Source organism: Ochotona princeps, chromosome 15 (genome assembly GCF_030435755.1).
Source record: "Ochotona princeps isolate mOchPri1 chromosome 15, mOchPri1.hap1, whole genome shotgun sequence".
Lineage (NCBI taxonomy): Eukaryota > Metazoa > Chordata > Mammalia > Lagomorpha > Ochotonidae > Ochotona > Ochotona princeps.
In genome coordinates, this window is record NC_080846.1 from 32,913,419 (window position 1) to 32,927,417 (window position 13,999).

General features: G+C 41.9%; 1 protein-coding gene across 1 annotated transcript in view; it reads right to left on the minus strand.

The window, feature by feature from the left end:
• Positions 1 to 13,999, minus strand: part of PAWR (pro-apoptotic WT1 regulator) — a 110,357-nt gene that overhangs the window by 18,368 nt on the left and 77,990 nt on the right. Inside the window, exon 4 of the mRNA XM_058673619.1 lies at positions 6,895 to 6,929. Within this exon, the coding sequence (XP_058529602.1) occupies positions 6,895 to 6,929 (35 nt within the window). The remainder of the gene's footprint in view (positions 1 to 6,894; positions 6,930 to 13,999) is intronic.

Consider the following 13,999-nt stretch of genomic DNA (forward strand, 5'->3'; position numbering starts at 1 on the left):
CCTTCAGGTGTTCTAAACTTACTTCTGGACATGCTGTGCTGAGTATGCTTCTAAAATATTTAACAGTTGTTGGATACACAGGTATGGAGTTAAAGATTCAGAGTCAACAATATATGCATACAAAGTAACTGAAGACACTGGAATGAATGAAATTTCAAGTGCAAATACACAGAAACCAAAGAGACTGTCTAAGTGAGCCGAGTAACAGACAAAAACATGTATAGAAAGGACTACAAGTAAGACCGGAAACACCTTTAGAACAAAGTAAAAAAGAATACATTATCACAGAAGCCATATCATACCACAGAAGAGCATCAGAATCCTTTGCTTAAAAAAGAACTCCAAGTTTTTTTGCAATAACCACAAGACAAAAAACTACAAGATGGAGAACTACCAACAAGTAAACCAAACACCCAGAAATATGGATGTCCCTTAATGTTTCTGTATATTTGATGAACCTATTTCAAAACCAATTTAACCTATCCACAATTTCATAAATCCCTGTTGGGTATTTTGTAGCAGCAGTCAAGGTGCCACTCAGAATGCCTGTGCACCCCCCCCCACACACACACACACCTGAGTTCCACTCAGAATGCCAGCGCCCTGGGGGGCAGCACATGATGGTGCCAGCACTTGGATCCCCAGCTTGCATGTGAGAGACCCAGATTGAGTTCTGGATTTTTAGCCAGCTATTGCAAGCATTTGGGAAGCGAATCATAGATGGATTATCTGTCTGTTTCTCTGCCCTTCAAACTAATGAAAACAAAATAACTCCCACTAATTTGAAAAATCCTTCACACTGTCCTTGTGAAAACATCAACAGCACTATTATTCCAATTTAAAGGCAAGAAACAATTATTACTGAAAAACAAAATTAGGGCTTCCTCTCCAGTGTGTACTATCTTTGAAAAGAATACTGACTTCGTGTAAAAATTGTTACTTGATCTTACTGCCAAATTTAGCTATTTATTCTAAAAACAGAAACATTCTTAACCTAATTTGTAGGCCAGATATGCACAGTGCAAGATACACAGAATAAAAGATTGTTTCATTAGCTCCAAGAGTTTGTAACGTTCTACTTTGGAATGTCAACCCAAATCTAACATGATCCAAAAAGAATCCTCCTTCTGCCCTTGGCTAGCAAGACATTAACTATAATACTCAGAAAAGGAAAAAGAACAAACAATATCATCAAAAATAAATACCACCCCTTACTGGAAGATTTTCCTCTTCTGGGAATTTTTACGTCCTCTGTGGAAGGATCAAGGCGTGCTTGGGTTGGGGAAATAACATCATTATTCTAAAACTATCATGAGAACAAGATTGGTGGCATTAAGAGATTATAGCTGGAGGAATTTTCCACTAAAATAGACGTTTCAAAGCTAGCAATTAGAAGAAATACAAGACTCATGGTAAAATCCTACTTTTGGAATAGGTATCAAATTTTCACAAGTTTTGGATGTATAATCAAATTCCCCAATAACAAGGCACATGAATGGCCCCCACATTTTAAATACCTTTCAACTACCCTGTTCTATTCTTTTAGTGCCACCCCTGTTTCTCACAGCAATCCCTAGTGTAGGATTTCTCCTGCTTCTTGCTTTAACTATACCACACACATCCAACCATATAGCAACCGTTAAAAATCAGAATCCACTCCCAGGCTCTGCTACAACTGTGACACAGAGTCACTACAAAAAACAGAAACTACAAAAATATCACCAGTAAGTTCATCAAACTGAAAGTAATTACCATGAATATTTTACAACATATTAGTTTGAAAGGTTTTTGGCTCATAGAACTTTTTACACAATGTGATGAAACATACAGATCTTCCAGAAAAACAAACATTAAGAACGAGTATCTAACTCAGGGCTCAAGATGAGCTAGCACACTCCTGCTTTTACCTGCCTGCCAATGCACACCCATGAGGCTGCAGGTGTGGGTCACACACTTGGGTCCCTGACACTTGCAGGGGACCAAGACTGAGTTCTCAGCTTTGGCCTCAGCCTTTGCCCAGCCGTTACTGCCGCAACAGATTGAAGTGCTACCTCACAAATTAAAACAATTTAACAGAAAAGTAGAAACATGCAAGAACTTTCGAAGGCCCATTAAAAAAAAAAGATGAAACTAAAAAGTTTTATTTTGGTGCAAAAAAATTAGGAATTCATGTATATTTTTTCAAAAAGCATTTTTCATAAACTGTGTCAACATGTTATGTTTCCAGATTTAAAAACTTTCTTGCAGTATGATAAACTCCTTTTCCATGATTGGTTTACTTTCAAGAAAGAGGTATAGAGACAGACAGATCTTTCATCCGCTAGTTAACTTCCCAAATGCCACAACAAATGGGCTGAACAAGAAAGTCAGAAAGCAGGAATTCCATCCTGATGTCCCATACAGGAGAACAACTGGGAAGGTAGGCCTACCTGCACTTGAAGATGGGAGGATGTCACTGCAAGCTAGCAGCAAGCAGCCTAATTTCTACATTACATTAGCACAATAAATTTAGCTTTTCTTTCCATTTTCCATGGACTTTTTGAAGCACCTCAGACATAAAAACATCATTTTACGTGGCAAAAGTGAAGTATGTCTATGGAGGTTAACACTGGAAGGGGATATGGATGTGGCAAACAGTGTCTTCACCGCTGTGCCAAATGCCCACCTCATGGGTAATTTTTTCTAACCCTGACTTTCTATACTCTTGAAATCATCAATAAAGAGTATGTATTGCCTTTTAAATGATGAAAACAACTTTTAGGCTTCATAAAAATTCTATCTTGACCATTCTTAGCAGCTGCCCCAAACTGTAAGGGATAGATGGTTCTGCAGAAGCAATGGATTACAAAGCTGTCATACACGGAGCACCACAGGTTTGGTGCAGGGTTTGCAACTAACATGAGGCTACTTCTTTCAAATACTCATATCATAAATATGTCCAAATGTGTCCATATTCATTATAAAAACAAAAGCAAACACGTTTTTGTTTTAATAAAATTTCCATTCACAGGAAATTTAACAATAAGGGTTCACTATACTAAAGCCTTTTTCCTCAACTGGGAAAAAAAAATGCCCGTTTGGCTGCTACCTGTCGGACTACTGTTGGGTATAGGGCTTGTGTAGGTATCTAACAGACCATGAATCCAACTGCTGCTGCTTGAGTCAGGAGGGGTGCTGGGAAGTTCTGTTTTCACATGAAGATTGCTTAATATTAAATTAAGCAACTTACAAAACAAAACACGCATCTAAATACCCTGTAAAGATGATATAACTTAGCATCATGGACATTCCCAATGGCGGATTTACATACTTAAATAGTTTTGCCTTTTTCTTTCAATTTTAACCAATGTTCTATAAAATTAACCAAGTGAATATTCTGTAAAGAAAAACATAAATTAGGGGTGGAGATTGAGCACAACAGAAAAAGCACAGGTGACGGCAGAATCCTACCCAGGACTGCTGGCTTCAACCCGGCTCTGCTCCGGACACCACCTTCCCACTAACGCACACCCTGGGGGGCAGAAAGGGACAGCACAGGAGGCTGGGTACAAGCCACCCACAGGGGAGACCAGAATTAACATCCGGGCTGCTGCCCTTGGCCTGGCCCTGCTGGTTGTGGCAGACGTGTGAGGGAATAAACCAGTGAAAGGAAGATTTCTGTCACTGAAATAAATAAAAATAATAAATACCACTTAAAAAGGGAATTTCACGGGCCCGGCGGCGTGGCCTAGCGGCTAAAGTCCTCGCTTTGAACACTCCAGGATCCCATATGGGCGCCGGTTCTAATCCCAGCAGCTCCACTTCCCATCCAGCTCCCTGCTTGTGGCCTGGGAAAGCAGTCGAGGATGGCCCAATGCATTGGGACCCTGTACCCGCGTGGGAGACCCGGAAGAGGTTCCAGGTTCCCGGCTTTGGACCGGCACGCACTGGCTGTTGCGGCTCACGTGGGGAGTGAATCAGTGGACAGAAGATCTTCCTCTCTGTCTCTCCTCCTCGACTGCTTTCCCAGGCCACAGGCAGGAAGCTGGATGGGAAGCAGGGCTGCAGATATTAGAACCAGCACCCATTATAGGATCCTGGTAAGTGCAAGGTAGGGACTTTAGCAGCTAGGCTATCACATCAGACTCAAATTTTTTTTTTTTTTAAAGATTTTATTCATTTTTATTACAGCCAGATATACACAGAGGAGGAGAGACAGAGAGGAAGATCTTCCGTCCGATGTTTCACTCCCCAAGTGAGCCGCAACGGGCCGATGTGCGCCGATCCGAAGCCGGGAACCTGGAACCTCTTCCGGGTCTCCCACGCGGGCGCAGGGTCCCAATGCATTGGGCCGTCCTCGACTGCTTTCCCAGGCCACAAGCAGGGAGCTGGATGGGAAGTGGAGCTGCCTGGATTAGAACCAGCGCCCATATGGGATCCCGGGGCTTTCAAGGCGAGGACTTTAGCCGCTAGGCCACGCCGCCAGGCCCCAGACTCAAATTTTAATGTTTGATGATGTTTACAGAGTTGATCAGGCTGGGAAGCATCATGGGTTAGGGAAAGTGGGTGAGGCCATTGTTTCCAGTTTTTTTCTTCTTCCCGTGTCTGGGGGGCTGGGGAATATAAGAAGGGAAGCCTTACTCAGCCTCCCAACCAGCTCAGCACTCAGGGATGGGAAGCCACCCAGAGCCATCCCAAGGTTCCCGATGTGGAACATGCTCCAAGGGTTCTGCTTAAGTTTCAATAGTTCTGAAATGCTGTCAATCTCACCAGTCCAGGAGCCAGGAACCTCCTCCGGGCCTGCCACACAGGTACAGGGTCCCAAGGCTTTGGGCCGTACTCCACTGCTTGTCTAGGTCATAGGCAGGGAGCTGGATGGGAAGTGGGCAGCTAGGACATGAACTGGCACCCATATGGGATCCCGGTGGATGCAACGAGATGATTCAGCCACTAGGCTACTGCTCCTGGCTCAAAATTTTAAAAACTTAATGAAGATTTATAAAAGAACTACTCCCATTACTGGTTCTAATAAGAAAATACAAATCTGAAGACGGCATTCATAAATTTAGTTTTTATTATTTAAGAACTAAACATGTATGTTTAGAACAACAAAATTGGTAAGTTATAAAAATTTATCCTTTGGGCCCAGAGCAGTAGCCTAAAGGCTAAAAGTCCTCTCCTCGCATGTGCTGGAATCCCATGTGGATGCCAGTTTGTGTCCTGGCTGCTAAACTTCCCATCCAGCTCCCTGCTTGTGGCCTGAGAAGGCAGTTGGGGAGGCCTGAGGCCATGGGACCCTGCACTTGGCGTGGGAATCCTAGAAGAAACTCCTGACTTCTTGCTTGGGATCGGCTCAGCTCCAGCCAATGCAGCCACTTGCGGAGTGAACTAGCAGATAGAAGATTTTGCTGTCTCTCCTTCTCTCTGTGGGTCTGAGTTTCCAATAAAAATAAATAAATCTATAAAAAAAAGTTTATCTTTTTTCTTCAAAATAAAAAAAAAAAAATGACGAATTTTCTTGACAGGCAATTTGGCCTGAAAATTGGCCACACTGATGCTGGTTGATAATGATTGCCGGTGGGGAAAAATAAGATTCTTTTTAGTTTAAACTAGCTTTGGTAAATGTTAGAAGCTTAAAAGAAGGGCTGGCACAGTGGCACAGCACACTAATCCTCTACCCTGTGGAGCCAACATCCCATGCGGGCACCAATTCATGTCCTGGCTGCTCCACTTGGGCTCCAGCTCTCTGCTTTTGGCCTAGGGAAGCAGCAGAGGACACCCTTGGGACCCTGCACTCAAAGTGGGAGATGCAAAGAAGCTCCTGGTTCCAATTTCGGATCAGCTTAGCTTTGGCTACTGCAGCCATTTGCGGAGCGAACCAGCAGATGGAAGGCCTCTGTCTCTCCTCTCTTGGCAAAATCTACATGTCAAATAAAAATGAGTATCTCCCCCTAAAAGAAGCTCAACGGTTTTATTTACACCTTTATTACTGCTACTCAGAAGTGAAAACAAAAGCCCCAGCAGCAGGAACACTTGAGCTTTTCTTTTTTTGTCCCACATGCAAGAGTTGTGAACACCTGCTGTTACACGCCTGCCAGTCAACTGCAGGGCCTGCGTCATCCTCTTCACCTTTGAAACCATGATTAAGAACTATGACCCATAAGAAAAAAAAAAGGACTTTACTTATACAGTACTAAAATTAGAGGTCCCATTAGTGAATTATGGTTCATTTTCAACAGAAAACTATAACCAAACAATGTCAAGTTTTAATGTAGAGGCAAATGAAAACAAAGGTTTCACAGGCTGATGAGTGTGGTAAGGAGGGGGCTTGGACTGCCTGTACCACCCAGATTCTGCTGCTGACTACATCTGTAACCTTAGGGAGAGCATTCCACTCCCTTGATCTCATTTCCCTCACTCCTAAAACCAACGTAGTTACCCAAGGGCTGCAGAGTCCTCTGTAAACCTGCTGACCAGCACAGCTCCAGAGTGCTGGACTCTCAGCCTCCAGAACTTGGGGAAAAGAAATTTCTACTGCTTAAGGCAGTATGACATTGATGACACTTTGTTATGGCAACCTGACATGACTAATACCAGTGGTCTACTTATACTTTCAAGGTTTATTTGCATGTAGAAAAGCAACTTCACCATTTTTTACTTTAGAAAGTTCATCAGATTCATGCAAACTCACCATGTTGGCAGATTTAAAAGACTGCAGGCTGTGTCAGAAAAACCATGGCCAGACAGACATTACACTCTGACTTACAATATACTTTCCTTTAAAAAGCAGAATGCTAGGGCTTCTGACTTTTCAAAAAGCTGCAATTCAAAACCAGTTCTAATTAAGCTATGATTAGCCAGACGTCACGTTCATGTCTGCAAATATGCTGTAAATCATAACGTGAGGATTCTTACCTTTTGTACCTGCCAGAAACAGTTCTAGATGGTTCCTGTGAAGTAAAAACAACAGCAAATCAGGAGGCGTTTGTAGTCATGCAACTAATTACTGAATATATAAAAAAAACCTGGCGAGAACATATAATTTTGAAAAAATGAATTTAGAGCAGTTGGTAAACACACACGCAATGAAAACCCATAGACTCTACATCTATTTTATAGCTCAAATCAATCATTCTTAAAGATGATTTTTTAAATATGGAAGTGACTGAAAACTCAGAGAATGGACAAAAGGGACATTATTCATCAACCAACCAGCTTAAAACTTCAATAAAGTCAATGAGCAACAAAACCCACAACTACTGTAATCTTAACTGTCTTGTTTTTTTTAAAATACCCATATTTATTTTTTTAAGAAGTACATTACTTTCCCATAAACCTATCCCCAGCCCCATCTCATACGCAAATTAATGAATGCTATAGCCCAGGCTTGCCCTGCCCACCACACTCTTGGCACCTCCACACACCAGCGAGAACTGCAGCCTAGTTAGGGAAACCTCCAATAACTCCCACCAGCCCTGTCCCCAGATCTGATCCCTGCACATTCCAGTATGTGCAGCAGATGGGTCCAGTTCATCCCACATCCCACTCAGCTCCCCTACATGTCAATAGATATTAAAGCCTAGCTCAAACCAACCAACCTCACTATCCAGCTCACACTTGTGCTGGTGGGTGCTACCACCTTCCAGCCAGGTGCCCTCCATTCATACTTCTCATGTTCACAAGCTGCAACCCATCAGAGAGGTGCCCAGTTTCCCTGTTGGGCCCACTCCTAGCCTTGCATCTTGCGTTTTGCAGGTCTGACAGGACTTGTCCCCAGTTCCAGCACTTGCCAGCTGAGGCTATGGCAAAGCCCGCTCAGCATGGGTCTCCTCCTAACCCAGCTCACGTGCAGGCCAGTGGGTATTGTAGCCCTGCCCAGCCTGGTCTGTCCCTAGTCCCAGCTTTCACGCTCACCAGTGGGAGCAGTGGTCCAGCAGGGAAGCCTGCAGCTGCCCTGCTAGACTTGCCCCCAGTCCCCATCCTGGGTCTTACATGTGCTTACAGGTGAATGCTGAGGCCCAGACTGGCATGGCTCAACTCACCTCGGCATTCACTGGTGAGTGCTGCCGCCTGGCTTGGCCAGGGCTGCCCCCAGTTTCAGCTCATGCTGTTGGGTGTTGCAGCCTAGCCTAGTCCAGCCAGCCTGCAGTCCCAGCTCTAGTGTGAACTGGCTGGCATTGTGGCCCAACCCAGCCTTTCCTGCCCCTGCCCGTCCTGGTTCTCAGATCTGCCAGTGGGAATTGCTCAGTGAAAAAGTGGGTGTTTACAATTTTGATGCTGTTTCTAAACTATTATTTTTTTGCGTTGTTACTTTTCAAAATTCTAGTTAAGTGTCATGGGATTTTAATTTTTAAGGTGTTTAATAGTTAACATACATTTCTTATTAGTGGAAATAATCAGTGTTCACAGTTCACTTTTGTAAATAACACTGAAAGTAACTTCTGTATAGATCACACTTTTATACTTGGAATTGTTTGATTTTATTTCTAAAGACAAAATTACTGATCCAAAAATAGGTTATACCTTAAGATTTTAAATATTTAGTATATATTGCCTATGTCATTCACTTCCAAAAAAGTTGATATAATCAACGCCATGTTGTTAGGGCATTTTTGAGTTTTTTATCTCTCCCTCATTTAAAAAAAATTATTTTCCTACCTGTCTGAGACCACAAGACAGGCAGCACTCTCTTTTTATTTTATTTATTTTTAAAGGCTTATTTATTTCTATTGGAAAAGCAAACATGCATAGAGAAGGAGAGGAAGAGAGAAAAAGATCTTCCATATGCTGGTTCACTCCCCAAGTGGCCACAGAGGTTGCAGCTAAGCTGATCTGAAGCCAGGAGCCTCTTGCCGGTCTCCCAGATTGGTCTAGGGTCCCAAAGCTTTGGGCCATCATCTGCTTTCCCAGGCCACAAGCAGGGAGCTGGATGGGAAGTGGAGCAGGTGGGACATCAACTGGGAACCCATATGAGATTCCAGAACTTGGAAGGTGAAGATTTAGGCACTGAGCCATTGCGCTGGGCTAAGACAGCACCCTCTTTCATGGTTCATCACCCCTCCTCATAAATATCTATATGCACATGCAGGTCAGGCTGAAGCCAGGAGCCGAAAATTTCCTCCAGCTTTCCCACATGCATGTTAGAGACCCATGTAATTGAGCCATCATCACCTGCTCCCTCCCCGGATGGGGGTTATAAGCAAGCTGAAGTCAAGAGCAGAGCTGGTACTCGGACCCAGGCACTGCATGGTGGGGTCCAAGCTCCAGTCTGCATGGCTGTGCTCGCGTGATGAATTTTTAGGCATAAGAATGGCATGGGAAAGATTCATTTTTCTTTTAAGAATCTTAATTAATTAATGCTAGCTGATAAAAATTCTTGACTTTTTAATTTCCTTAGTTCATCTGTTGTAGTTTACAGAAGTTTTGTTCTTTAGTCATCTGAGTTGTTTATCTTACTATATTATATATATGAATCTGAATATTTGTATTCCTGAGGACCAGTGAATGTGTTACAATTTTACTGGGCACTGTGGTTGTTTTGTTTAGTAACTTGAGGATTCTTTCACTGTGTGCTACTAGGCTTGTATTTTCTGGTCTAATTTCACATGTTTTATGTTTGTTTATCCAAGTTCTAATCTGCTGCTGCACCTGCACAGGCAGTATTTATGGGATTTCCTTGTTGACTATTCTAAGCTTGAATGAAGCAGAATGCTTTTATTTAAATGTGTGCACAAAACAGTTGACTCCATGCCCACATTTTCTCAGCTCTATGTGGATCTTTTTCCTTCGTTTTCATAATACAAATCATCCCACTGGGAAGAACATTCATTAAGGAAAGGTATTTTTTGAAAATAGTTGTGTAACAGGCTTTAGGGTTATTGATAATTACATAATCTTCAGAGTTTATTTTTTCCTTTTTTTAGAAGCTAAAAAAAATTTTTTTTAAGGTAGAGTTACAGAGAGGAGAGGGGCAGATCTTCCATCTGCTAGTTCACTCCTCAAATGGCCACCATGTGCAGCGCTAGGCTGACGGAAAGCGGAGTCCCTATGGCATTGCTGAATGCAGTCCTAGTCTCTAGTCCTTGAAACCTCTAACACCAACAGCAGTCTGAGCAGTTGCACTTTGTACAAGAAGGTGCAATGATACCAGTGTTTCTTCGCATTTCTTTTCTGCATTTTGAGTGGAATCATCATCCTGTACAAATCATTAGGTAACGTTTATGGCCACAGAAGTATAAAAACTCTTTTTAGCAAATGAGGTAGAATCAGTATTGTGTAGAATTTTGTTCTAATGTATAGGATTGTCAAGCATTTTCCTCAAAATCGTAAGGAACTGCTACATTATGTGAGTTGGTTTTTTCTGTAACTTATTTATTTTCTTAATAGAAAGGGGTTCTCACTTTTTTATAGTGAGTTTGGAGATCAATTTAAACTGTCCATAATTGTCAATTTTGAATGCACATGAGAAATGGGCAACAAACTTTCCCAAACTATGATAATAATAGTAATAGTAATAGTAAAAGTAATAGTAATAATAGGAATAGATCCAGTTTGGGGAAGAGTCCATTGCTAAGGATTGTAATTTGGTGACAGGAATTGCTGTAAAATAATACCTAGTTACAGTGTACAAAATCTTTAATAAAAGACTATTTAATTTAGAATGAAGAGTAAGCTTTACTATTGCCTGCTTCTTTAATAATAGTGTATTATGTAGAAAGAAACATAGCTTAAACACATGTTTTACACATCTTGGACATGAGTGTGGAGGATATATGCAATCAACTGTGTTGCTGTCTTAACCAACTGTAGCAACCTAACTATGTGGAAAATACTGTACTAACCCATGTGTTCGAACTGGTTACTCTTAAAAAGCAAATTATAAAGATATATGGAGAATTTTTTACTATTACATGATTTTTTATTATACATTGAACTGGAAACCTGTGTGGTGCTGGCAAAAGTCATCTATAATCACTTAAGTCAAAATATAAAATTACTATACTGCCATTGTCGTTTTAGACTTGGTAAAATTGTCCCATTTCACATTTGTGCATTTGTTAAAATTCTGTATGTCTTTGTTAATCTAAATACTGTGTATTTTGAAGAATGCTATTTAAAGCTTAAGAAACATTGCTAGTGCCCACCTTGTTCATATGATTTCAGTAGAAACATCAGTAATGTACAGGCTGGTCAGTGTCCTGATGGCTGCTCTGGTCTAGTTCCTTACTCCATTTCAGTAAAGGTAATCTAGTAGTCCTGCTGATTTGACATGTTCTCCAACACTCATGTATCACCAAAATGAGGGGGTGGTGTGATGTTTTATGTATTTGGAAATTCTGATGTTATTAGCATTTTTCTCATGAATACTTAGATGGGCACCATTTGAATTATATGGCTTGGTTTTAATTTGTGTATGGTGATATTAAGGACTTTTTTTTAAAGATTTATTTATTTTCATTACAAAGTCAGATATACAGAGAGGAGAAGAGACAGAGAGGAAAATCTTACGTCCACTGATTCACTCCCCAAGTGAGCCGCAATGGGCCGGTGCTGTGCCGATCCAAAGCCGGGAGCCAGGAATCTCTTCCAGGTCTCCCACGCGGGTGCAGGAACCCAAAGCATTGGGCCGTCCTCAACTGCTTTCCCAGGTCACAAGCAGGGAGCTGGATGGGAAGTGGAGCTGCCGGGGTTAGAACCGGCGCCCATATGGGATCCCGGGGCGTTCAAGGTGAGGACCTTAGCCACTAGGCCACGCTGCCGGGCCAGATATTAAGGATTTTTCAAGGTACTACTTTTGTAAAATAGTAATCATAGTATTTGTGAAACTACGGGGGAAATGGTTCTATATGAAATAATTTGCTTCTGTATTTAGTAACATGCACTTTGAGTAGATACATATAAACTTAGTATTTCTTACTCTTTTCATAACCACTGACCAAACACTTTAACTCTCAGGTTTCAAAAATAATGTAAAAGGCCTTCTGCAGTAGCCGAGTGGTTAAAGTCCTCACCTTGCACGTGCTGGGATCCCATATGGGCACCAGTTCGTGTCTGGCTGCTCCACTTCTCTTTCAGCTTCCTGCTTGTTGCCTCGTAAAGCAGTCCAGGATGATCCAGAGCCTTGGGACCCTGGCTCCTGGCTTCAGATCAGCTCAGCTCCAGCCATTGCAGCCACTTGGGTAGTTAACCAGCAGATGGAAAATCTCTCTCTCTCTCTCTCTCTCTTTTTTTTTTCTCTCTCTCTCTCCTTCTCAGTAAGTCTGACTTTCCAATAAAAAAATAAGTATTTTAAAAAGAGAAACAAAATTTAATAACTAGATATGTATGTTATTAGACATAGCATATTCTTAAAATTAGGAGATCTTTTGTACATGTTTGATGTTTGGTCACAGAATGCAAAGATCCATTTGCACTATCAGTGCGAGATGCTGCCTTAATGACCTTCTGATAAGCTACTCTTATTAACGTTTGCTTGCCAGGGCTTTGTTGCTGTCCCTGCTGTAAGAACAGCTGAAGCCCCGACAGGGTGGAAACATCTTCCTGTCAGCAGTCACAGCTTGGCTAACCAGTAGTATTCCTGCTTGTGAACCCAGCCCCCACACATGGACCCTCTAGTCTCCTGTTACCTTGTGACTGCAAATGCTTACATCTCTAGTGATGCCTTTTTCTGAAGCCAGAGATCACAGAGGAAGTTAGCTATTTCCCTGTGTTATTAATACGTGTTTTATACACTGTTTACTAGTTGTGCTGTAGAGAAGAAAAGAAATCGAGGAGCAGGGGATGTCACTGTCTTTGGGAAGCCAGTATTTTATTTGGAAAATTAAGGCTTATATTTAGGTGATTAAGGCTGTTGTGAATAGAAATTCATTGATTTGGAATAACTAAGGTAGATTAATTCTGTATCGCACTTGAGTTTTTCCATAACTTTTAAAAAATGAGCCATAAAATTCAAATTATAAGCCTGCAAAGAAACTGCACTTCTTACTTTCCTTTTCTTCTTTAACTTCCACAGCAATCAATACAAGAGGCCTTCTTCCTGCATTTATGAGGTAAAGAGAAGTAGAGTAATAGAAGTTAAACATACAACCTCTTGGCTACTGCGTGGTCTCTCGGGCTGAAATGGTGTAATTCTCAGCCATTTGGTTTGCTGTACTATTTGCACACATTTCTGTGTGTTTTATGGTAGCATTTACTGACTGACTACTGAACTAGTCATTTTACAAAAAGAGCTTATTCTTTCAATTTAGAAGACCAGAAATTCTTTTTTCTTTTTAAAGATTGTTTATTTGAAAGGTAGAGCTAGAGAGATGGAGGGGAGAGAAGGAAGGAGGGAAGGAAGGGGAGGGTATCTCATCTGCTGAGTCACTCCCTAGATGGCTGCAATGGCCCAACCTAAGCCAGTCCTGCAAGTCTCCCCTGTGTGAGTCAGGAGCCAGACAGTTGAATCATCCTCTGCTGCTTTTCCCAGGTCCTTGGCAGGAAGCAGGACTGAAAGTGAAACAGTTTGAACATGAACCAACACCCATATGGAATGCTGGTACTGCAGGCAGCTGCTTTACTGACTACACCACAACACCATTCCCCTATTCTTTAATTGTATTATTTTCTTTTGAACATTTAATGGTTAAGCTTTTTAAAAATGCTATATATCCCCCAGCTGTAGGCAATGGCCTACACTGCATTGCACCTAGCAGTGTTACTACTGGGAGAAAAACAGCTCATAGCTGGTGGGCATTCTGGTCTAGTTAATGGCAAATCTGTGTTAACTGTACCAGTGCCAGCATAGTTGCCTATGCTGTTTTTGTTTTGTTTAAAAATATGTGAGAGCAGATGCCATCATGCCAACAAATGGTCTGGAAACCTGTATGCAAGTGTGTGCGAGCCCTGAGTAGGTAGGCAGAGCCCAGGGTGACATGACACACCTTCAGAGTTTGGGGCTTGGGGAATCTGCATGCTCACAGGCATGGGGAGCTGTGGATTGATTGCTCAGGGAAGCAGGTCTGGAGAAGTGTGGGATGGA